Raw genomic sequence first — 25,930 nt, 5'->3', positions numbered from 1 at the left:
AAGTGCTCTTGAGCAAGACACTGAACCCCCAACTGCTCCCCTGGCGACAGCAGCCTGCTGATCATGGTTCATCCATGATGGATTAGTTACAGGGAACGAATTTCCCCACAGGGTTTTGAAAATAATATATTTTTTATTATATTGAAAAAGAGGCCGCTACGCATTAAAGAGTAAAGGGTTTAATTCCTAAACTGCGACTCCAATTTGGATGGCAATACTCTCAAATTACAGTGGAGAGTATGCACTTTAAGCCCACATTGATTATAAAGTTGTATCCTGAATATGGTTTCGCAAACAGCTAAAATGAGAAAACTTGTGTCACTGTCCAAATATTTCTGGGCCTGACTGTATCCTGGTTGTACTGTGTGCCACAGTGCATCTGTGTTAATGGAAAAATAAATACACAAAATACATGAAAAATTATGTTCAGATGTGATGGAAAGATTTTTAAACTTACTTCTCAGCCACTCCAAGTACCTCAACTGCCAAGACAAAGAGATGCGTAAGTCACAGTCATTTCTGAAAGGTTTACATGAAAAGATAACTCGATGGAAACTTGTTATTGTGTCATTCTTGGCAAGAATCTGACTTCCTTTTATGCTATTTTTAAGAAAAAGTTTAAATAACTTGTTTTAATCGGCAACAAAATAAAATTATTTTCAGGTACATTTTTTATGATTTTCTTTGCTAGGGTAACAAAATGTATGAATGAGGAGTTCATATGATGAAATTAAAAAAATTAATACAATCAGTATGTAATGTAAGCTCTTTTTCAACCCCAGTCCTATTCTAACTGCAACTTCAACTATATACCTTTAGTCTCTGCAGATTGCTTCTCTTCCGTCTTTGACTGGGAATTCCCCCCGGGTTGAGGGACTACTTTCTCAATATTTTGCTTGATCCATCCCATCATCCTGTCAACCAAACACAAATTTTCTTTTACTGTCTTTAATATTACCTGGTCAACTACGATTCTGTGTAAGTGTAAATATACAATTAAAATAAGATATTTAGATACTACTAAGACACTTTTCAGTAGGCCATTGACATAATTGACTGACTTTGAGAGTAGCGAGCTTTGACATTTCTCCATCAATTTGATCAGACATTAAATTGTTTCGCTGGGACTCTTTGCTATGACTACGCATGGACAGGAAGCTAATGGCTTGACTTACAACCTTTGACCAGTAGTTTATGTATTGTTTCGGAAAATTTGATTTTCTTTTTTTTTTAATGAGTCAGAATATAAGTCTTGATGGAGTGATAGGATGCCACCAAGTGTGTGACAGGATGTTGTTGGGAAATGATGTACTTGTGATTACATTTCTTGAGACTTGATTCTTGAGCCTTGATTGGGACATAATGTGTGTGAGACAGTGTAAGAGCTATGTGGTTATTTGCTTTAAGGGTATGAGAGGTACAATTGGAGTGGTACAGTCCGGGTGTGACATTGTGTGAATTATCATATATGCAAAGTAAAATCCACAAGGTGGGTTGGAGAGCAGTAGACGGACCCAGGTTGCAGGGGCTTATCGTCCTCTTGGGTCGGTTCCGCCAGCACTGGTAAAGGTGCCGATGTTGCTGTCGTCTTTGTTGTTGTAGTTGTTATTGTTTGAGGTACTGGAGCTGGAGCTGGAGCTGGAAATCAAGAAAACAAAAGATGAGTTTCACAATAACATAATGGCTTTTGTGGCAGCTATATATGTTGTAAATATTTATCATATCACCTGGTGGAGGAGCTGAAGGAGGTGGCTGACACACCTGAGGAGAGAAAACAGTTTCACATGACCCGTGGACGGACATTACATGCACTAAAACAACCCTTATGTCATTACGGGCTTGAATCTGAACAGTAATGGGGTTTGTTCCAAGTGTGGTAATGAGGTGTTTCACCTGAGGTTTGGTTTCAGCAGGGGGACTTTTAATCTTCAGCTCCGGCTGAGGAACAACCTTCTCCAAACCCTGACTGATCCATGTCAACATGCCCTTTCTGTTGACACACACACACACACACACACACATCCATGCAGTCACAAGCTGATTAGCCTCAAATAAATTGATTTCCCCGTAACTGGTAAACATTAGAAACCTCATGACCCTTTCTTTACAACAAAGGAATGTGTCTGCCAATGACTCACTATTTTGCAGTGTCCCTAATGGCTATTTATTTGGTTAATTTCTGTCTAATGTGCGTTTATGATATGGCTCATGGCTTTTAATTTGGCGATGGGTTACTCACTCATCGGCAGGTTTACTATCACAAAGAGGAGAGAGAACACATTAATATGAGTGTTAGCCGTTTTCAATTTTACAAACATTTCATAGACGCACAGGCACATGCATGTAGACACACGTGCAAAAAAACATACACATACACATGCAAAAAAAAAAAAAACTTGGAAAATATAGTATCGTAGTATTTACCTGCTGGAGGCATTTTCATCCTGCAAATAAAAAGTGATGATGAAAGAAATGGCAAATATATTATTTTTGGATTATTCATATTAATTTCAGCAATTTAATTGCTTGAAAACAGATATAGCCTGGCAAAATAATAATATTGTGCATCAGCCAAAAGTTAATGAAAGCAACAAAAAATGTTACATTTGAAATTTTTATATCAGATTACTCTTGATATTTTTTCTGAATTTAACAGCAACAAGCTCACTAGATTGTGGCCTTAGAATCTTAATCAGAACTCACTTTGCTGGAGTGGCTCAGTGCGGGTGAGACAGCAGGTTGTGGCAGAGCGCTACTGATCCATGTCAGCACACCAGACGCCGAGCTGATATGATGACAGGTTAAAAGACGCCAAGTGATTTTTAAGACAATAAAACATAAAACTTTCCATTCAACACTTTATTTTCTAATTACAGCAGTTGGGCAAATATGCTAATTCTCTTTTTATTAAACAAGAATTTACAGTGAGATAACCAAAATTTTACTAAAAAATTATCAAGGAGTTTTATAAAAAATATATTACAGGAAGCAAGAAAAATGTTACCAAGTATTAGTAATGAGTACACAAAATCAGACATAAGTTAAATAATTTAAACAACATGTTTAAGTAAATAAGCAATAAATCAACCTAATATTATGAAAAATGAAGAGCCAATTTTAGAAAATAAGCATCAAGTAATCAAAAATGTGCAGAAAATGAAATAATTAATTACATTTACTGGCGAAATATTGACAAAAAAAAGTTACAAATTTCCTCAAAGTCTGTATCAATTGATAGGACAAAAGAACATGAATCATTGAAGATGCAACTGTAGTTAATATCCATTTTTAACTGCATGCCCGAGCACTTTGTAATGAATGTAGGCCTTAAAAGGCTAGGTGTAATGGTTTAAGAAAATTAATTTGCTATCATTTCATTAATTTCAGACTTCCTGTAATTCTTGCCAGCTGGACTCACCTGTTGGTGTCAGCTTGCCCCGCCCCCTGGGGGGACTTGTCCCCTGTCAATCAAACAGATATCAGTGTGATAAACTAGACCAGGTTTTGCTCGTGCTCACCATGTCTGTTGTCTTACCTTCCATGGAAAGCTCATCTTTAAACGTCACCTTCTTTTCCTGTAAGAAATCATCATGCATCGTGAATTTATATGCAAACGATAAATTTCCTTTCAACCATCGCAGTGAAATCCCAAAATGTCGCCACATTGGAACATTGAAACTTACTGGGGGTGGGGCTGCAACAGGAGGTGGGGCCGCAACGGTGGGGGGAGCTTCTTTCACCTTGGGTTCATCGACTTTCTTAGGCGGTGGCTCCGGTGGTTGAGGGACGACTTTGACCACCCAGCTCAACATTCTGCAGCCACAGACAGTAAATCAAACTTTGATCGCTTTTAAAACTTGGAACTTCATCATTTTTTGTTCCTCACTTTGAAGCAGAGTAGGACGTTTTCAAATCAAGAACCAATTACGTCTTTCTCAGCTCGGATCCCAAACACAGAGGTATCAAACAATAATTCGATTTTATCTAATTGCGTCACAGTCGGTGAAAGATCTGATCACTGGGGGGGGGAAGAAGAGAAATAGTTTCTGTGGGATAAAACTTCAAAACATAGAAAAAGTTTTCTGAAAGGTTGAAATGTGGACACCTGTCCAAACAGACATGGAGGATAGGTGGACGTGAACAAAGAGGTAATTAGCTTCGTCTAACTGACCTGCTTCTGAGCCTAATGGACTTTAGCCGATGTCTGGCTGAGTGTCGGCTTCGATTAGAGCTGAAGGGTCATGACCCTAATCCTCCTCTGGAGGCCGCTTCAGCTCCTGCCCGCCCCCTTTACTTTCCCTCAGCTTCTCAGCCTGTCGGCATTTTAGCCTATTAGGGCTTTAGCCTTTGGTTCATTTGGGGTTGTAGCTTGTTAGCTTCTAGCCTTTTAGAGCGTTAGCAACAACCAATTCACTCTGTCGCCAACTGATTTTAAGTGAAAAATTTAAATTATTATTTTGATTTTTTTTTTTTGTTGTTAGAATTCCTGTTTTAATTGAATATAATATTTAGCTTATTTTATTTTTAAGATGCTAATTTTTAATTGTCTCTAGGTGCGTGTGTGTATGTCTTGTGGGAGTGGTTTGTTGTTGTTTGTTGTTGTGTAAACCATTTTTCGCATGCCATTATTGTACCAATATTCGCCACCTACTGATTTTGTTTAATTCTACATAATGAATTTGGTGGATCTAATAAAGAAAAGCTGAGAGGATTTATGACACGACAGTTTTAAGCTTTATGAATACAAGTGAAAGAGGCGAGAACTTTGTCTTATTAAATAAGTTGATGTTGACCGACTTCCTTTGGCAACAGAATTTCCAGCTGAAAAGATTAGATAGATTTAAAGGTATTCAAAAACATGAATTTGTGTATGATGATATTTAGACATTTATTGGTTCTTATACTAATTTGCTAATATACTGATTCTTATACTGATTTCTTGGATGAAGAAGAAAGGAACGAGGACTGAGCAAGAAAACTATCTTCAAGAAACTTTGTCCAAATAAGACTGGGAAATTTAAGAAGCTACCCCCCACCAAACACATATTTAATTATGAAATATTGATATAGATATTGAAGTCATGCCAGAGATGAGTGACAATTGTCAAATATCAAGCAATTCCAATTTTGTTACTGGCTTTTCCTGTCTCAGGTTGTTGACTCAAGCAAATCTGTCATATACATTTAAAAAATCATACCAATTTAACCATGTTACTCAATTTTGACCTGATTTTTTATTTTTATATTTTGTATTTTCAAATTTATTTTTATTTTTTTTTTTTTGGGAAGGCTGGGAGAAGATCTCTGTTTTCACTGACATTCAGAGGCTCCAGAACCATTGAACGCATTGAATGCACACAACTTTCTGAGAGCCTTTTCTTCCCCTTCTGTACCCTACAAATCAATACTGTTTGTTTAAATAAAATAAAAAAAAAAAAGTGAACACACATTTACACTTAAAACGACCTTGCATAAGTTTATCTACAGCGTGACGCATGAAATATTTGCAGCATCAGATGTTTCTTCCACCTTCCACTGTTCTGATTCGTAAAGTGCTTTGATTCAATTTAGCGATTTCCTGCATGAACTTTGGTCAACATTCCAGTGACAACAAATACCATGAAAGCGGATAAATTCCTATCAGCCCGACTGACACAGAACGTTGTTGAACTAATACAATTTAATTTTTTTTTAATATATAATATTGTAAAGTATATAATATATGTCTATATAATATTGTTAATGGAAATTACTTTTACAAGAAATCACTGTGGTGACACTAAAGTTTTGACTAATTAGAATACATGCAAAATTACTGAATGCTTATCAAATTTTTGTTTCTTAGAAAGAAAACAAAACCCAGTCCAGTCTGGCTCCTTGACATCAACATGACATAATCATGACATGCCTATGATGTCATTGTAACATCATCACACACTCTGGATGGATGCTGCACATGCAATTGTACAACTTTTTTTTATCACTTTCGGGCAAATTTTTTTCTGATTCTAATTCTCTTCTCTTAATTCCGATTAAGAGAAGTTTTCTTTCTGAATAAAGTGCACACAGAAAATATCTGAATATCTAAATTGTAATAAAGAAATGTCTACAGAGAGATACTTTTAGAATCAAAGACCTTTTGGCAAAGAATGAGTTGCCTGTTATCAGTGTATTTCCTTTAAAAAGGCAGCAACTTTTAATGTGGAAATTTTTCTTATCTAAGAAACATTTACAGAAAAACATGCTTGACATTTATTCCAAGAATCTAAGAGCTTCAAAGTGACATTCCTCTTTTTAGAAAATCCATTCAAAAACACATTTTTGAAAACAATTTTTGAAGGGCTTCATGGCAAGTTTTCAGGCAAATCCTTGTTGATAATAAATGTTAAAAGTTATATTAGACAAAATAACATTTTTTTTTAACCAATCCTCATTAGAATTTTTTTTCTTAATTCTTTAATCAGTTTTTTTTAATAGTACCATGATAATTTAAGGCATTTTATTACAAATGTTTCAAATTTTCAAACTTTCAATTCAATATGTTCCTCATTTTTATTTCCAAACTTTTTTGTTCTTTAGGGATTTTGCTACATTTTAATCTTGTCAAACTGTCAGATAAATACACAAGATACCAAAACGCAAGATAAAAAGTCAATAAGATGAGGATCCCAGTCTCAATACTTCTGCCATGTATCATCAATTTGACAGTCTGAAAAGTTTAGATCAAGTATCTCTAATGATGTCATTCTGCATGGATTCAACTTGTGAGACCACGTCTTGTTGAACCCCCCCAGACACACACACACATAGCATCCACCACTAACTTCAGACTCAGTCTTTCCGACCTCCTCTATCTCTGCAGTATCCTCCTTAAACTCCCGGGACCAGAGGTCCCAAAAAAATAAATATTCATAGAGCCAACCTGAACCAGCACCAGGTCACCAGTCGACGGTCTGGGTCAGATTTGTGTGAGGCTGGGGTCCTACCTGAGCGTTCAGTTGGGGTCCGGCAGCAGCAGGAGCTGTGAAGCCTGCAGGATGTAACACGGTGGCCGGATTACAGAGGAGCTGCTAACAGGATTAGCAGCATGCGAAGGACAGAGCGGGACCCGGGCCAGATTACATTCCAAGACCTCAACCAGAGGGGGACCTGGTCACCAACCTCTGACCGCCTCCCGCTTACTCAGAACCACAGATGGACTTGATGCTCGTCTTTAAACTGAACGCAATAAAGGCAGAAATGTATCACAATTGTGATTTTATTTCCTTTGTCTGTCTTTTTGTCTGGCCGATCACCTTCATTCATCACTGATAAATCATTTGAAAACAACATTTATAAAATTCCAAGAGTTTTGCGTGGTTCTTCAGCTTTTTCATTTTTTATATAATTTATTTTAAAGAAATTAGTTTTCAAAGATTTCAGCTTTTTTGTGGGATTTGGTTAATAATAAGTAATTTCCTGGAAATGTCAATGTAGGTGATATTCAAGATATTCAACCCACAAATGAGGGTCATTTTTGTAAATAGCCTTGTAATTTTTAGGTAATTTCTTTTTGATCTTAAACTTATATTTTGACAAAATTCAGGTTTTATCACCATTTTTCTTTATTTCAAATTTTCAGGTACTGTATCAGTAGTATTGGCAGTTTTGAGGTCATTCATTGGTCATCTCGGTAGTTTATGAATAAAGTTCAATTACTTTTTTGTAAATGCTCAGATTATTTATTGTTTTTCAGAACAATTTACTGTTTGGACTGGATTCTCTATAAATTTTGATATGGGGTCTGACTGCAGTCAGACGGATGCCGTCATTCAGCCTCTTGCTTGAATTAGATGAGATATATTGAGCGCGTAAAAAAAAAAAAAAAAAAAAAAAAAAGCCACTTTGAGGGCAATGTTTACCTCTATTACCTCTCAGATACTGGCCTTTGTGTAAAGACTAAATTCATTTTTTTCCTATTTCAAGCGTTGTAACAAATAAGTAAAAGCAACATGCCGGCTTCTTGTGGTGGGATGGCAGTTTGCGGCGGCAGCAGTTGTTTGGGTCTGGAGGTATTTAGAGTCCAGTGTTTGAGGCTTGAAATTGGATCAGAGCTTGAGGCCTGATGGTGCGACTGTTGACCAGCTTCCTCTAATCATCTACATCCTGATCTGACCTGCAGCCTGAGCCCACTGTCTACTACTTATTACCCGTTCCTCTGTTAAACCATTCAGTATCAGCACATTTGGGAAAATGATTAATCAATTTAAAAAAAGGATTTATCGATTAATGAAATTGAAGTGCAAAACCTCTACCAAAAAAAAAAAAAAAGCAAAATGTAAGAAAAAAAACAATGAACTGATGCAATTGAATCGGAAAAGAAAAAGAAGCCTTTTCCCTTCCTTTTGGCTGTGTCCTTAAGGGGTTACCACAGAGAATAATCTGCCTCCCTCTGATCATCTCCTCTGCATCTTCCTCTCACACCAACTAACTACGTGTCTTTTGATTTTATGTCCAAAAATCTTCTCTTTAGTCTTCCCCTGGACCCTCCTAACTGGCCAATCCAGCCTCAAAATCCTCCAGTCTGGATATTCCCTATCCTTAACCTATCCGTGTCCAAACCATCTCTGTCTGACTTTATCTCCAAAACATCTAACATGAGCTGTCCCTCTGATGGACTCATTCCTGATCCTACCCATCCTCTTTACTCTCAAAGAGAACCTCAACATCTTCATCTTTGTAACCCAAGCTCTGCTTCCTGTCTTCCTCTGTGTCACTGTCGATAAACCATACAGCATCGCTGGTCTCACCACTGTCTTGAGCACCCATCCTTCCATTCTGACTGATACTTTTTTTTATCACACACTACCTAGCTTTTTTTTACACTTTCAATTGTTCTGGACTGATGAACCAAAGTACTTCAAATCTACAACCTTTATCTCTACTCCTTGTGACATATACTATATACATAAACCCTGTTATACTTGGGTTCCTCTCATTCACACACATGTATTCTGTCTTGCTACAGCTAACTTTTCATTGCTCTCTAGGGCATGACTCTACCCGGCTCCCTGCTTTCACTCCAGATCACAAAGTTATCTGCAAACATCATGGTTCATGCAGACTTCTTTCAGCCTGTCCATCACCACTGCAAACAAGATGGAGCTCAGAGCCGATCCCTGATGTTGTCCAACCTCAATCTTGAACTCCTCTGTCACACCTACAGCTCTCATACATGTCCTGAACCATTCTCACATACTTCTATCCCATTCCAGACTTCCTCATTTGGTACCACAGATCCTCTCTTTTCACACTGGCATTAGCTTTTTATTGTGCAGCTCGTTCTGCTTGTCGAAACAGATGAAATAACAAAAAAATAAGGAATCCCCTATTATTCTTGCAATATAAATGCAGTGAATTTCTTTTACTTTCAAGCCAATTTAATCTTATATAAATCCATTTGGAAACCCAAACATAATCAATTATTGTCATTTCAATAATTTAACTTCATTTTTTCATCTTTCTATCATCCCAGTCAGTGACGATGAATCACCAATACATTTTCTGAAAGTCATAACCCCCTACAAACATAATTAAAACTATCTAATTGCATTGACTTCGTTTCTCATATTTTCACTAAACCAGACTCCTACATGCAGTTCCAGGGGTGACCAGCAGGAGAAGGTGCTGAGCCTCAAAATAAGCACACTTTGTATTTTTATAGCTTCTCTGCTGTTTTCCTCTCCACATTTTCTGTCTCTGCACAAAATTGTATATGTGTTTGCTATCAAAACTACCTAATGCACCTCCATTAAAAGTGTGTTTGGGTGGTTATGTGTTTTCAGGTCTGTCAAAATCCAAGCGATTATTCACTGCAGGCCTGTTTCTGCGAAATGTATTGGCTGTAGAAGGTATGGAGGCCCGGCTCCGAAGTTTGGATGGGTTATATTTAGTGGCCCACAAGAAAACAGCATATACATTCCATCCATTTATTTTGTGTTTGTTGTAGGCTTACTTACTCAAGATCGTAAGTTTTTGTGTGTATGTCCTCTTAATGTGTGTGTGTGTGTGTGTGTGTGTGTTAGTGTAGCAGAAGCAGCAGCCGCAACAGCCCCATGTTAAAGAGGTGTGTAAGTATCTCTGAGTAGGATGAGCCACTAACCAGTTTAAGTACAGTGTCAGCGAAACACAAGATCAGCAGCTCAGTTCCTGATCTGGAATAAGTCTACGAGTTCCCCAGCCTGGCAATATAAACAAATTAGAAATACTAACATTTGTTTTAAACAAATTGTACCTGAATAAAGAAAAAAATATTAGATCTTTAACAAATTTTAAGAAAATTGTCACATTTTATTTATTATTTTAATTGACTTTAAAAAGATGTCTAAATGGAGTTCAAATTAATATTTCTAAATTCATATAGGCTCAGGCTTTGTGAGAACATAAAGATGAATTTAAAATGTTAGATCCAATCTAAAGAGTTAAGAAATTACAATTTTGTCCCTCTGAAGGAATGGCATAAAACTAAATTCTACACTGTAACTACAAGTGAAGCAAGCTTACACTGCCCCTAGCGGAGAAGTTAGTATATTACTGTTACTGTAAATGCAACCATTATAAATGCTGAAACGAAACCACTCCTCTTATTTGTTTGAATGTTGAAACTACACAAAGTCCACTGTGAAACATCATTTCACACTGAATCACTGTCATCATTTATCAGCAGTATCCTCTTTGCCTTCTGCCTGATATTTTGTCCTTATACATTTCGGCAGTCATTGCCTGTTGAGGATTCACAACAAAATATTGAAAAGTAACATTTTACTTGGTTATGTTTATTTGTCATATTCCTTTTGAGCCCCTGAAATGGAGTGTTTGTGAAAATATAGCTACAATTCCTACATGTTTAATCGTATATTTTTTTTCAACCCCTTGAATTAAACCTTAAAGTCTGAAATTAAATTCTGTTGAAGTTGTTTCATTTCAAATCCCATGTGGTGGCATGCAGAGGCCAAATCATTAAGATTGTATCACTGTCCAAATATTTGTAGGCCTAACTGTGTTTACACTTCTTATTCTCCTTTCGGCTTTTTCCTTCAGTGGTTGCCACAGCAAATCAACCTTCTCGATCTAACGCTGTTCTCTGTATCCTCCTCTCCCACACCAACTACCTTCCTATCCTCTCTCACTACGTTCATAAATCTTCTCCTTGGTCTTCCTCAAGACCTCCTGCCTGGCAGCTCCAATTCCAGCATCCGTCTACTAATATATTGCCTATCCCTCCCCTGTACATGACTGAACGATCTCAGTCCGGCTTCTCTGACTTTCTCTCCAAAACATCTAACATGTGCTGTTCCTCTGAGACTCATTCCTGATCCTATCCATCCTGGTCACTCCCAAAGAGAACTTCAGCATCTTCATCTCTTTGATCTCTAGCTCTGCCTGCTGTCTTTTCGTCATTGTAACTGTTTCTAGGCCATACAGCATCCCTGGTCTCACCACTGTCTTGTACACCTTTCCTTTCATTCTGGCCGATAGTCTAGTACCCCTGACACTTTTCTCCACCCATTCCGACCTGCTTGAACCCGTCTCTTCACCTCTTTTCCACACTCGGCACTGCTCCGGACTGTTTACCCCAAGTACCTGAAATCCTCCAACTTCTTGATCTCCACTCCTTGTAGCCTTAACATTCCACCCAAGTTCTTCTCATTCACACACATATACTCTGTCTTGCTGCAACTAACTTTCATTCCTCTCCTTTCAGGAGCATACCTCCACCTCACTGGATTTTCCTCAACCTGTTCTCTGCTCTCACTACAGATCACATCTGCAAACATCATGGTCCATTGAGATTCTTTTCTAACCTCATGTCAGCCTGTCCATCACCACTGCAAACAAGAAGGGGCTCAGAGCTGATCCCTGACAGTCCCACCTCCACTTCGAATCTTACTGTTACCCCTACAGCACACTGCAACACTGTCTCACAGTTAGCATACATGTTCTGTACCAGTCTAACATACTTCTCTGCCTCTCCAGATTTCTTCATACAATACTAGAGTTCCTCTCTTGGCACCTTGTCATATGCTTTTTCTAGGTCCACAAAAATACAATGCAGCTCCCTCTGGGCTTCTCTGTACTTCTCTATTAGCATTCTCAAAGCAAATACTGCATCTGTAGTTCTCTTTTTAGGATGAAACCATACTTCTGTTCACAAATGCTGACTTCTGCACTCAGTCTAGTTTCCACTACACTTTCCCATAACTTCATTGTATGGCTCATCAACTTTATCCATCTATAGTTGCCGCAATTCTTCACATCCACTTTATGCGAAAAAATAGGCACCATCACACTTCGTCTCCATTCTTCAAGCGTCTTCGCGCTCTCTAAGATCTGTTGAATAATCTAGTCAGAAACTCTACCACTACCTCAACTAGACACTTCTGCACCTCCACAGGTATATCATCAGGACCGGCTGCCTTTCCAATATTCATCCTCTTCAATGCTTTCCTCACTTCACTTTGACTAATCTCTGCTACTTTGTGGTCTACAATAGTCACCTCTTCTACCCTTGCCCCTCTTTTATTTTCCACAGTCATCAGCTCTTCAAAGTACCCTTTCCATCGTACTGTCACTCTTCTAGCATCTGTCAATACATTTCTCTCTATCCTTAATCACCTGGACCTGCTGTACATCCTCTCCATCTTTAGCTCTCTGTTTCACCAACCTGTATAGATCATTCTCTCCCTCCTTACTGTCCAACCAAGCATACAAGTCATCTTATGCACTTTGTTTTGCCTTTACTACCTCTATCTTTACCTTACATTGTATCTCCCTGTACTCCTGTCTGTTCTCTGCAGACCTCTCAGCGTCCCACTTCTTTTTGTGAACCGCTTTCTCTGTATATACTCCTGCACTTCCTCATTCCACCACCAAATCTCCTTATCTACTTTCTCTCCAGATGACACACCAAGTATTCTTCTACCTGTCTCCCTGATAGCACTAGCTGTCGTTTTCCAATCATCTGGAAGCTCTCCCTGACCACCCAGAGCCTTTCTCAACTCCTCCCTGAAAACCATACAACACTCCTCCCTTATCAGCTTCCACCACTTTGTCCTCTGTTCTGCCTTTATCCTCTTGATCTTCCTTGTCACCAGAGTCATCCTACAAACCATCATCCAATGCTGTCTGGCGATGCTCTCACCTACAACTACTTTGCAGTCACTGATCTCTTTCAGGTTACCTCGTCTATACAAGATGTAGTCTACCTGCATGCTCCTACCTCCGCTCTTATAAGTTACCCTATGTTCCTACTGCCATTTCCTTTTTGCAAAATCTACCACCATCTGTCTTTCTGCGTTTCTATCCTGTATACCAAATCTGCCCATTACTTCTTCATCCCCTTTGTTGCTTTCACCAACATGCCCATTGAAGTTTGCACCGTTTACCACTTTCTGATCTCTGGGGATATTCTGCATCACTTCATGTACCTCATTCCAGAACTTCTCCTTCTCCTCAAACTCACATCCCACCTGCGGGTCATAGCCACAAACAACATTGAGCATCACACCTTCAATTTCCAGTCTTAGGCTCACGAGTCTATCTGACATTCTTTTCACCTCCAGAACATTCCTAACAAACTCCTCCTTCAAGATAACTCCTACTCCATTTCTCTTCCTGTCAGTACCACGATAGTATAACTTAAAGCCTGCTCCTCCAGCTTCTACCCTTACTACCTTTCCATCTGGTCTCCTGGACACATAGTATATCCACTTTCCTTCTCATGTCGACCAACTCTCAACCTTTTTCTGTCATAGTGCCAATATTCAAAGTCCCTACTCTCAGTCTCAGGCTCAGGCTCCTGCCTTCCCTCTTCTCTCTTTACTTCAGAACACGCCTTCCTCCTCTCCTTCTTTGACCTACAGAAGCCCAGTTTCCATTGGTTCCCTGTGGGTCATCGGCACCAATGGCGGTCGTTGTTAACCCGGGCCTCGACCGATCCAGTATGATCTGGTTGTTATGTTTGAATCGCATGTTTGGTTTTGGCAAAAGTTTTTCACCGGATGTCCTTCTTGACACAACCCTCTGCATTTATCCGGGCTTGGGACCGGGTCAGGGAGACACTGGCCCGTGCCGCCCTGAGACTGCATTATATATTAATATACATAAACACACTATTTTTACTGAAGCCTCATTCAAGTGAATGGAAATATACCAAATTAAGGCTTTATTTTCAGAAAATTCAATAATTGCATATGACAAGATGTATTTTTTTTTTTTATATACTCACTATTTTAGCGTAGATGTGATCCATCTGTTACCTCTCTTGGGATTGTTTTCTAGGTTTTCCAGGCATTGAATATGAAACCTTTCATATTCCGTCACTAGTGTTCTGAACACCAAGTGGAACTTTCAGGCCAAACTCAAACCAAATGTTCTTTGTGTTCCTAAAGTATGTCTGTTTTTTTGTTTTTTTTTACATTTGTAACTAAAACACATCTGGGAGGATAAAAATTGTGAAGCCTGCCAAACATTGCCCCAAACATTACCATGGCAATGCTGTGTAAACCTCTGTAATAAATTCATGGCAGTCAGTTAATTAATGGCGTAGGACTGTGAGGTCCAGCCCACTGAGAGGAATCTGAGCCTGATGTGTCAGGAGTGGGGCTGTGAGTCATGCCGATAGCGTGTGTGTGTGTATCTGAGTGCTCGTGTGTGTGTATGTGTGTGTGTGTGTATGTTCGCTGCTATTTAAGCACCCCACCCCATTTTGTCTCTTTGCGGCTCATAACAGACTTTCTCCCGCTGCTACTCTGAAGGTAAGAAAAAATGAAAACTTTTTGTTTACGCTTATAAGGTGGGTGAAACGGAAAAATGCGAAGCAGCTAAATGTCATTCATCAGGTCCAGATGTTTCTGTATGGCTGGGAGTTGCCAACAGAGTTCCACTCTTGAATGTGGAGGTCATTGACTTGCAGAAACTGCAAATAGTGATGGAGTAAAGGGACCACGAAGCTGGTTGAGCTCATATTTTTGCTTTCTGTTGGACGTCTTTCAGCTGCCATCTCAAAATAAAGCCCATTGAGTGAGAGTACAGAGAAAATGGAAATCTCTATCAAACCTCTGGTGTTTTTCTAAGAAGCTGCCAACCTTCCAACCCTGAACACAGAATGCTTAGTACACATGTGCCTTCATGAGTATCTTAACCTTAAAATAATAGCTAAAGGACAAAAGTTTTGCTCCAGAAGTAATTGTGAAGAAACGCTCTCAGCCATGATTACTGTATACTTTGAAGGTTTTCCATATGATATTGGATTATTGGCTTGTTTTTTTTTCAGTCATGTTAACAATTGAGGCTTATGCTATGATTGACACGCATCACCATGGATCTCCCTGCTGCAGCATCTGAGGGTTACAATCAATCAGCTAAGACCTGTTTCACTCAGAACCCTGAAATGACCATATAACATGGGTGTGTATATGTTGAATTGAGGGACGGCATCACCTGGAAAACAGACTATAGCTAAGGTTGGCGCAGCTGGAGCAAAATAGAGCTCAGATGGCTGCAGCAGTCTGAGGAATTAAGATCGGCCACCTGCTACTGAAAGGTTGCCGGTTAAATCCCCCCCGCAGCATAACACTCCAATAATGCCAGAGGAAACCTCATTTGCATAAAGTGGATTTCTGTCTTGATGATGTTGATTGAAAATGCAATCAGTGTCTTGGGAAGGTAATCCTAAAATACAATTATTAATCCCTTTCCTAGCATTAATCTGGGGCTGGCAAAAGTGAAAATTACATTTTATCTGTTTGATACCATTATTGAAAAATGCTCTTTTCCCTGCTTTTTGTCTAACCTATTGTTTCTTAATGACAATTTACGAATTGAAACAGGAATAAAAGGCTTTTCTATATTATGAATTCTTCCAAGTTCTAAATTCCATCAATATAAATATTTAATTGAAAATATAAAAATTTAATTGAAAATCATATGATACATATGATAAATATTTAATTGAAAATCATACCTTTTGGTCAGAAACATCCTTAGTAGGTGCCCATCTAGTTGAGCATTTTTGATTCCATGGCAGGTTTTATCAAGTGCTTGGAATGTTATATTTTAAGATTTAATTTTAAAGGTCAACATGTTCATTTGCTGCAAATGCCTGTAAGAGAGACCAACATTTCCTGAAAATATCGGGTATCAGCATCTGACACAATGCACAGAAAGCATCAGATGTTTCTTGCAACTCTCTTTTTGTTGGACTTCAAAAACCTCCATTATAGAAAACTTTTAATTAACTTTCAAAAACTGAAGTGTAATGCAATGAGTTCTGATCATTATTGTTTATTCTGACACACCTTTGTCCCAAGATAGTGATTTCCCCCTTAAACTGCCAGCAAGCTAACAGTGGTTGCTAGGCCACGAAACAATAACACTCACAGACTTCCTGATAATGCTCAGCAAAGATGTCAGAGGTCAAGGGAGAATTCCAGTTCCTCTGACAGAAAATTAAACTAAGACTGCTCATGTTTTTTTTTAAACTGTGGTGATTCAACAGTGTGAACTTTAATCAGAAGTTCAGTTGCCTGATGATATGTGTGTGTCTCTTTCACAATTACTGTTTTTTCAGAATCTGGTTTCATCAGAGTCAATTTTCCTTATCAGCAGCCACTCCTACGCATACCACCAACCCCTCCCACCCACTCTTGGTACATCCAGTTAAAATGACAAACACACCCATCCAGAGCCATCCTGGGTGTGTCGACAATGTTCTGAATAACACAGGTTCTCCATGGACTCCATAAGGTTCTTTGAGAAAGAAAAATGAGAATAGATGAATCCCTCCTTATAAAAAATGTTTAGAGAGACTCACCTTTCATAATGATAGGTACTGAATATATCTTAATTTCTTTTTCAATATTGTTTTATAGCTGTATGTACAAACACACACACGCATACACACATACAGTATACATATATATTTCTTTCAAACAATATAGGCAAAAAAGAGGAAAAAGAAAACAACAACATAAAATGGATCCTTATTCCTCTGAAAAGATATAGGCTCATTGATTTCATGTGTCTAAAGTCAAATAGTATAAGTTTCTCAAGAATATTACAATACAATAATTACAATACAATAAAAATTTATTCAGTCAATCTGGGTTCAAGAACAGGAAAAACCTAATGACATAATGTAAAATTAGGATAATGAAAAAAATTAGGGAGGATATTGGATGGTGGATGTGATGAGGAAAAGCCTGAATGCAAAGTTAAAAACAAATGGAGGAGCAAAACTGAGCAATTATTTATTTCATGTTGAAAAGAGTTGTAAGAGCTAAATTTATGACATGATACAAAGAAACATGGGTCCAGGGGATTTAAGACGTTGAAGACATGTTACACGTATAACCAGGTCTGGTCTCTCTTTAGGCAAACTCATCATGGCGCTGGTGTCTCAATTTCTGGGCCAACTGACGCTGGCGTATAGCGGGGTGAGTCTGATGGCATCACTAACAGGTTGACATGACAGTCAGTTAGTGATGAACTGGATGTTAGTCTTGTAGAAGAAGAAGCATTGTTCCCATGAATTATGGGAAATGAAGTTTATGGCCAATGCACGGGTTATACTTATTTCTTTTAAGACAATCAGACCTTTAAAGATGAAGTCGCTGGCCACATGGAATGATGTGGCGATTTGGCCCGGGGCCCTTAAGTTTGACACATTATCTCAAATCAGTAAAATATCAGTAAAATACTTAAAAGAAACTCAGTAAAATACTTAAAAGCTAAACAAAATAATTAATTATGTTGTGAAAACATCTTTAATAGAAACTTAGATGAAGCTGCATCTTAGTGATCACATTTTCAAGTCACAACAAATGAGCTGTACAGGTTTAATAATTTTGTAAACTTTCCAAGTTTTTTTTTTTTATTTAAGAAATCATGTTGGACAAAATATAACTGAAATAAGGAATTCATATTGACAAAAGACAAGAAAAACTAAACTGGGAAAAGAGCAAAATATTTTATCTAATCTTTCGGGAGATTCCTAATGCTTCTTTCATAACACCAAGATTGAACTTATCGTTTTATGTCTTTACACTCGATAAGGAACGATGGAGGCTCTGCAGGCTTTATTGAACTATAAGGCAGATAAGGAGTTTTTCTCAATCAGCTGCCTCGTCCATGACCTACTCTCTGATGAAACTTTTACCTAGAGTGCAGTAACAAAGTCCATCCGTTTGGAAGTGCCCTAAATATGTTGAATTTATTAACAAGTGGTAGGTGCTGTTTTGTGGTCATAATAAAACATCAACGTACAGCATGACATTGTCAACAAATTGACAGACTTTTAAGAAAACAAGAGCGATGCTCCATTTTTTTAACCACAAGTCAAGATGACTTTTTTATAAACTGATCATTCCTCTGGCCAGATGAGAACATATTTTTTTTTCTCCCATTTCTTTAAAATATCTATAATTTAAAACAGTTTGTGCTAGAGGTCGGTGTGCCAAGGTGCTCGTTGTCAATGACTATGTCAATGATTATGTAACTTGCAGGAGCCGGAGCCTACCTACCCCACTGTGGTGCCTGTGAGAAACTTTGATCCAGCCAAAGATGCCACTCGCATTGACACAGCCATCAGGACTAAAGGTGAAAGTCAATGCCTGTTGGAGTCATGTGACTTCATAATAGTCCTTATTCTGACATCTTTCCAGTTAGAAACACAAATAAATTAGTGAAGAACAAATATAAATTTTTAATTAGTAAAGAAAAATAAGAAAAGAGAGATGCTTTTATAAAAACTAATTTCTATAGAATAGGGGTGGGCAAACTTTTTGGCTCAGGGGCCATATTGACTTTTAAAATTTGACAGACAGGCCGGGGCACCACAAGATATTATACATAAAAAAAAAAAAGTACATATTAGACTTGTCTGACATTTGTCTGAACGTTATCTGATATTTGCTTTGAAAATAAAGCCAGCTTGGTTTTGAATGCTTGCATTTCATGCACAAACCGTTTTTTCCCTTGTAGCTTCATGTACAGCTAATTCATGTGTGTCAGTATGTCCACAGTAAAGGCTAAATCACAGGAAAAACCTGTTCACAGGAAAAACTGAGCTCCCACATTCATTGATCCGCAGTCAATGATCAATCATACACATCAAGTACGAATTCTGTACCAATCTTTGGCGGGCCGGATTGAAAAGACCAACGGGCCGGATGTGGCCCGCGGGCCGTAGTTTGCCCATCCCTGCTATAGAAGAAACAACTGCTAAAACTAGACTTTACACACTGACTGGTATCTGTGGTGTAGATTGAGTTTATCGATCAATAATAGTGTGTTATCATTCATGTGAACACTCAATCAAACCTGCAATCATGTCCTGGCCTGTGGCTCCAGCAGCTCTCCTTCCTGCTATAAAGAGCAGGATGTCCTGCTGCAGGAGAGACATTTCCCACATCATATTCAAGACCTAAAAAAGAAACCAAGTCAGTTATGATCTCAGTGCTTGGAAAAGAAAGGTGTCAAACTGTGAAGAACTTTGATAAACAACTTTCTAAAGTTTGCTAATGCAATATTATTGAAGTAATTCATGAATGACAATTGCTATCTAGCAAACATGTGATTATCACTTAATTTTTGAGTTTCACCATCATCTTGAAACATTACAATACAAATAAGACTTCTTGAATATATGGGGAATGTTCCCTGGATGGTGTGTCAAAATGATTCCTTTTGGATGTTCTAAGGTGAAGCTTTTCCTTTTTCAAGGTTTTCACATTTTCACTGTAAAGGATGAGGCCAAGTAACTTTCTGAGGAGTCATATAGCGACCTACTTGTGCTCTTTATAATTTTTTTCTGAAAAATGTCAGCACCAACATTTGGAATTCTTTATAGGTTTGCAAAGTTTATTTGTTCAGCAAACATTTGAAATGTCTGGGAAAGTTTCATGGTTGCTTTTTCTCACCAGATCTCTATAATTCCCTTCCATAATGTATGCAGCACCTTTCTTGGGAAACTATCCCTAAAATTCCTTTTTTGTCGGCTCAACTTTAAGTGATATAAAAGAAAGAAAAAAAAAAGCTTAACAGAAATAGTTTGTGCAGTAGACGGTCTCAGAATGTTCGAGTAGCAGCACTGCTCAAGATGATATCCGTCACAATAAAAGAGATGTTATATGAACATTTCGTAAGTGTGAAGTGTCCATTATAAATGAATATTTCCATGTTTTTTGCAGGTGTGGATGAACAGACCATCATTGACATACTGACAAGACGCAGCTACGACCAGCGGAGGGAGATCGCTTTCGAGTATGAGCGACTGGCCAAAAAGGTCTGACACGTTCCAGAAATACGTGCTCAGAAATAAGAAAAAAAAAAAACACAACTTCTGGTTTGGCGAGCTCGAGTGAATATTACCACTTGTCCTAACATTTATCTACAGCTCACCAAATGTACCTGTATTTCAGGACTTGTCGACAGCCCTCAAGGGAGCGCTGTCGGGCTCCTTAGAGACTCTGATGCTGGGTCTGATGAAGGGCACCACACAGTATGACGCTGCTGAGCTCAGGGCCTCCATGAAGGTCTGTCTCCTTGTTTTACAATAGAAACCTGGATCAATACAGGGAATGTTGCCAATGTTGGTAGTGTTTAAATTTACTCATGAGAACTGTTACTATGAACGATAGTTAAATAGTAAGTAGTTGGAAAAGCACAGGTGCGAGTTACAATTTCACAGAGTACAAGAGAAATAAATCAGCTAGTGTCTCTTCCGCTGCTTAAACATCTGGGAAAAAGCTACAGTTTGGAAAAGGAAAAGCAGCTTACATGTTTAAATTGTGCATCCAGGGTCTGGGGACTGATGAGGAGACCCTCATCGAGATTGTCTGCTCCAGAAGCAACGACGAGCTGCAAGACATCAAGAAGGTTTACAAAGAGAGTGAGTTTTTATATGTCTCGTAGAAGCACGAATTCAGTAAATGTGGAAAATCCTGAACAAAAATTATTAAGAATAAATGCCAAACGTGATTGTCCAGTTTGGATTTAAAATTGCTCTTAAGTACCATCTAGTGGCTTGGGATGATAACACAAAGCTCCCTGTAAGATACAGTGAATGATTCAAATAAAGTGGCAGTGGACTGCAGTTTGACAGTCGAAGGAAAAAAAAGTTAATGGTCAAATATTGATTAAAAAAACCTCAGGATCCCTAGTTCAAGTAGTTATTTCTTGTCTCCAACAATGGAATACCCTTGGAAAAATTAATTACTTAGGAAGGCCCAAAATTCTCTTTCATTTCCTAAATTTGAAGACAAACAGTGACAAAACCCAAAATGTTTATAGAAAAATGTTAAAAATGACAGACTCCCAGTAAATGTATTCAATATTTTAATGCTTTTGTTTTTTATTTTATTGCTTTTATTAATCTTCAAATTCCACTATTTATCTGTACGCCTCAGCACCGAGTTTATCTTCTCTCATTTCTGCAGTGTTTAAGAAGGACCTGGACAAAGACGTCGCAGGCGACACATCAGGAGATTTTGCCAAATTGCTACTGGCTCTGGTTCAGGTAGATCCAGGACCAGGTAGTACCTGGGCTATAATTGTGACTCACATACAAATATATTTTTTTTCATCTGATTCACACAAACTTAAACATTTTGAAAATCATAAAAAAAAAAATCCTAATCTGACTGAATTCCGTTTAATCTACAGACAAGGCGGGATGAACCGTCCAACGTGGTTGACAATGTGAAAATCGATGAAGACGCCAGAGTGAGTGGAGCCACCGTGTCAGCTGTGGTATGTCTTCAGTGAGTCGGACCTATATGTGACTTTGGTTCTGTGGCGACATTCAGTGTCTGTACGAAGCCGGGGTGAAGAGGAAGGGGACAGATGTGGCCACCTGGATCTCCATCATGACAGAGAGGAGCATCCCCCACCTGCAGAGAGGTGACTGTCTTTATTCTTGAAAAATCAACTATTCCGATTGTTAATATTGATGATCCATTTGTGAATCCTTTATACCAGTGCTCCCCAAACTACATTTTGTCTGGCCTCTGAACAATACCAGAGATGCACTATGATTTTATAATCACAATGCAAATATAATCATTATGAAATCTACTGGGATAAAATCTGTTCTACAACCATACTGGTAGTGAAATGTGTTGTGTTGGTAGGTGTTGGTATCAGTTCGGTTTCATAGCCTGCTTGCTTTCTGGTTTTAACAGTGAATTTAATATGAGAGAGCTGCAAACAGTTGTGTCTAAAAGTAAGTTAATGTTCCCAGGTCTTTTTTTCAGTGAAAAGCTTGAAAAGGGTTATTTGGTTATTATTTATTTCATAAATGATGTTATTTATTTCATTAATAATGTTATTATTTATTTTCTAATTTTTTTTTTCCTGTCAAGATCCCAGACAGGATTAATTTTTTGTTATGTGTGGCTTTCTGGAAAACAATAGATGTTTACCTTTTGACACCTTTTGTGATCATCACACTTTTTGTCACAAACTGTGTGACGGGTTACAAACCCCTCGTCAGAGAAGGGAAAAGTTATTTGGCCCTTGCAGGAAAAAGTTTGGGGACCCCAAGGACGTAAATCCATCCAATAAGATAATACATTCATTTCTCAATGAAATTCTGTGTTTACAGAAAAAATGGAAGTTGCTCTCAACTGCAATACGCATCTGCAATAATAGGAGAATAATTAATCCACAACTGATGTTTCCAAAAGTCAGTAGCATAAAATAACGAATAATGAATCTTGTTTGTGCAAGATGATTAACTTTATCAGCTCATCAAATTTGTCAGTAATGATGACATTGGGTCCATAAAGTATTTACTGGTAACTTGTTTCCGAAATATAATAAAATTGTCCAGATGCAAAAGCAAATTGTTCCCTCGTGCTACTTTTGGGGCTCCACAAGCTGCTCTTTTTTATCCAGATAATATGTTGTGTGCATTCTTATGTCAGAAGTTTTGGGGTGTTATGGGATGCTGTCAGGTGTCTCCTGCTGTCAACTGCTACGTGATGCCGAAAGTTATCCAGCCGTGTCTTGCTGTCAGTTTTTCAGCGGTACAAGAGCTACAGTCCATATGACATGAAGGAGAGCATCAGAAAGGAGGTGAAAGGGGACCTGGAGAAGTCTTTCCTCACTCTGGGTATGACAGCATGACTCAGAGAACCTACACAACTTTCAGCAGCATGATGTCAGTTCCTATTTGCTTTACATAGTTGTAATGGATCCCATTCTAACCAAAAAAAAAAGGTTTTCTTTTGTATTGTGTGGAAGGTAATGTGTCTGATATATGAGAGATGTTTGAATTTTAATAGTTCTCTATATGAAATAAATAAGGCATTCTGACTCCTATACCTACTTCCAACCAAATCTAACCATAAAAACAGTGTGTGGTCAGATAAACCCCCTGTTACTTGCTAAGGAACATAGTGAACTAAAGTGAGTGTGCTCGTCTCTTCGCAGTTGAATGCTTTGAAAACAAGCAGCTCTACTTTGCTAACAGACTCATCGACGCCATGAAGGTAAAGTGTTCCGTCCTGTCAATCTCAGCAGGTTAATCTACCAGATGGCTTAGGTTACAGTATGTGACTCACTTACAGACAACTTTCTTCCAGATGGCCTCAGTGAGCCATCTTCCTGAAGTGCTGTTTACTATTTACTGATGTTCTAAGAGTGACCTCATGTCAAGCAACCTCCTTAGTGAAGAATTTTTATGACTTTTTCGAGCATGACGAATTTTTTCCAAATGTCCTGTCAGGTGACTTCCTGTTGCTGAGCTTTCTGTAATGTTACCTTTTTGTGACTTCTTGACACGGTTTCCCGTTAGGTGACCAGTTTTCAGTTGTCTCTGCATCTGGTCATGGGATGTCTGTCCTTGCAGAGTAAAGGTGCTAAGGAGAGGGTGGTGACGCGGATCATGGTGTCCCGTTGTGAAGTTGACATGATGAAAATCAAAAAGGAGTTTAAGCGACAGTATGGGAAGTCCCTCTACCAGACCATCATTGTAAGTCTTAATGCCGTTTTGTCCAACTGTGAAGGCAACAGTGAGCGCAACACTTTAGAAAGACTCAGACAAATTAATGAAATTGCTCAAATCTCAAGTTTGAAAATCGGCTTAAAAACTATAAAAAATGTTTTCATATTTCCATTATTTCACATGCCAGACATGACTAAGACTTTCAATGATAGCTATTGCTTATATGTCAGGCAATTTTTTCACATTAAATTTGTCATATAATCATCTTTCAAATAGTGCGCCGAAGATACTGAAAAAAATCAAATAAATCAATATTTTCATCATTGTTACCGTTAGTGTTTATCCGGCCAAACCTGCCTGAAATAGATCTACAATTAGAATATGAAATAAGGTTCATTTTCTCAGGGAAAAAATGTATGCCAACTTTAAAAGGTCTAGAAAATAACAATATGTAAAATATTGTAAAATATTGCGAAACAACAAACAAAAAAAAGCAAAAATGCTTTTTTTAATTGCCCAAAAATCTAATCAAATGATGGCTGTAAAACAGAGTGATGGCAATACAATAGCAACAAAGCTAAAAAAAAACTGCAAATTATACAAATGTAGGAAATTAGTGTAAGAAAACACAACCCATCATTAAAAGGAGTTCTAGTGCTAATCATCTGATGATTTTTTTCTGTTTATCTATTTGTTTATATATTTATTGATTCCTCTGCACTATCTGTAATGCTACTGCGACAATTGAATCAGACCCACAACAGGGAAAACAATAAAGTTTATGTTATCTTATAGTAAGTTAGTGGCTGTGGATCTGTGTGTGTGTGTGTGTTTCAGGAACACACTAAAGGTGATTACCAGAAGGCCCTGCTGAATTTGTGTGGAGGAGATGACCAACATACTTAGATGTCTCCATGTTCAGACAATTACAGCTGTAAGGTCACTTTCAACTGGAGCTTCTTATCTTCCCTAAATAAAAGCTTTTCACCCCTTTGTTTGTCTGATATTTAACCATATGACCACTAGGAGGCATTAGAGACAGAATAATATTCATCTACCAGGGAACTTGAAAAAGTTAAGACTATTGGTTGCAAATCAGTCGAGAATTCCCCAACATTTAGTGAAAATTACATGTAACTTAACATGAATTTTCTGGAAATTTGACAAAAAAAATTACCAAAGAAAAATGTTATTAAAGTTAATTGAAAATTAACAGAGGACTATCTCTAAAACAGCAATTCAATGTTTGACAATCAGGAAGACATTATAAGAAAAAGAGCTGAAATTGGATTAAAAGAGCATAATTGAAAATCTATCAGAGTGGCCTGGATATTTGTGATAAAAGTTACTTGAACAAATTTTCACAAATGTAATCAAAAATGATCTGAAAAGGTTGAAATATGAAAATTAACATAAAGTTTGTGAAAAAAAATAAGTTCAACCGAACAAGTAGTTACATTTAGCCTGTTTGACTGGAAGAATCCATCCTGTCACTAATTAAAACTGTTTATCTGAAGATCACATACCAGTTCAACAGTAAATGGTAAAAATAAAAACATACATGAAGCTGACCACAAAGCCAACCATTTACAGTATGTTTATCATAAAAACAAATGTTCAGGTAATTAGCTGCCTCCAAACACGAGTAATTCAAGCTTTTATTTAACTCCCCTTCCTCAAACTCGTTCATTAGTCTAAGATTGTTAGCCTCCTATTGGTTTTACGTTTATCACCTATAAAATATTTAACAAGACACAAAGACAAAAAATGTTTTGTAAATGGGGAGATTTACAACAGTCGTAAGGAACAAAGAGGCTGAGTGATGTAAGACATGCTGGGAAAAAGGTGATGGTGATCAAAAAGCAATCAGAACGAGTCTCTCATGGTGCAAGTTCATGAGTGTCTATTACTGGAGTTGTTGAACTGATTTACAATGATAACATC

The 25,930-nt window shown here is 37.9% G+C and overlaps 2 protein-coding genes across 6 annotated transcripts in view; one reads left to right on the top strand and one right to left on the bottom strand.

Annotated features, from left to right (window-relative positions):
* Nucleotides 1-7,188, bottom strand: part of cngb1a (cyclic nucleotide gated channel subunit beta 1a) — a 33,070-nt gene extending 25,882 nt beyond the window's left edge. For 3 of the 4 annotated variants that reach the window (XM_086143740.1, XM_086143739.1, XM_086143742.1), the window contains exons 1-12: nt 6,987-7,188; nt 3,684-3,813; nt 3,536-3,575; nt 3,419-3,461; nt 2,704-2,785; nt 2,425-2,444; nt 2,240-2,254; nt 1,894-1,990; nt 1,728-1,761; nt 1,515-1,638; nt 814-914; nt 458-482 (exon numbers count right to left, since the gene is read on the bottom strand). In XM_086143740.1, the coding sequence (XP_085999866.1) occupies nt 458-482; nt 814-914; nt 1,515-1,638; nt 1,728-1,761; nt 1,894-1,990; nt 2,240-2,254; nt 2,425-2,444; nt 2,704-2,785; nt 3,419-3,461; nt 3,536-3,575; nt 3,684-3,812 (710 nt within the window). In that variant the 5' untranslated portion in view covers nt 3,813; nt 6,987-7,188. The remainder of the gene's footprint in view (nt 1-457; nt 483-813; nt 915-1,514; nt 1,639-1,727; nt 1,762-1,893; nt 1,991-2,239; nt 2,255-2,424; nt 2,445-2,703; nt 2,786-3,418; nt 3,462-3,535; nt 3,576-3,683; nt 3,814-6,986) is intronic. The other variant, XM_086143741.1, reaches the window with a different exon arrangement.
* Nucleotides 7,189-14,709: 7,521 nt separating this feature from the next.
* Nucleotides 14,710-24,977, top strand: LOC147235619 (annexin A2-like). Of its 2 annotated transcripts, none has more exons than XM_086143738.1 (13): nt 14,710-14,795; nt 17,413-17,474; nt 18,543-18,636; nt 20,229-20,323; nt 20,460-20,573; nt 20,839-20,929; nt 21,477-21,556; nt 21,703-21,762; nt 21,846-21,939; nt 23,057-23,152; nt 23,473-23,531; nt 23,891-24,013; nt 24,824-24,977. In XM_086143738.1, the coding sequence occupies exons 2-13, from the start codon at nt 17,424-17,426 to the stop codon at nt 24,890-24,892; spliced, it is 1,026 nt and encodes a 341-aa protein (XP_085999864.1). In that variant the 5' UTR covers nt 14,710-14,795; nt 17,413-17,423; the 3' UTR covers nt 24,893-24,977. The 2 variants fall into 2 exon arrangements, with proteins under 2 accessions (XP_085999864.1, XP_085999863.1); XM_086143737.1 differs by lacking the exon at nt 14,710-14,795 and adding an exon at nt 16,847-16,867.
* The last annotated feature ends 953 nt before the right edge of the window (nt 24,978-25,930 follow it).

This window comes from Fistularia commersonii, chromosome 3 (assembly GCF_037954325.1).
Source record: "Fistularia commersonii isolate RoL2024-O1a breed Wild chromosome 3, RoL_Fcom_v1.0, whole genome shotgun sequence".
NCBI lineage: Eukaryota > Metazoa > Chordata > Actinopteri > Syngnathiformes > Fistulariidae > Fistularia > Fistularia commersonii.
Note: the sequence above shows the minus strand (reverse complement) of the source record. Positions and strands in the feature narration are given on the sequence as shown.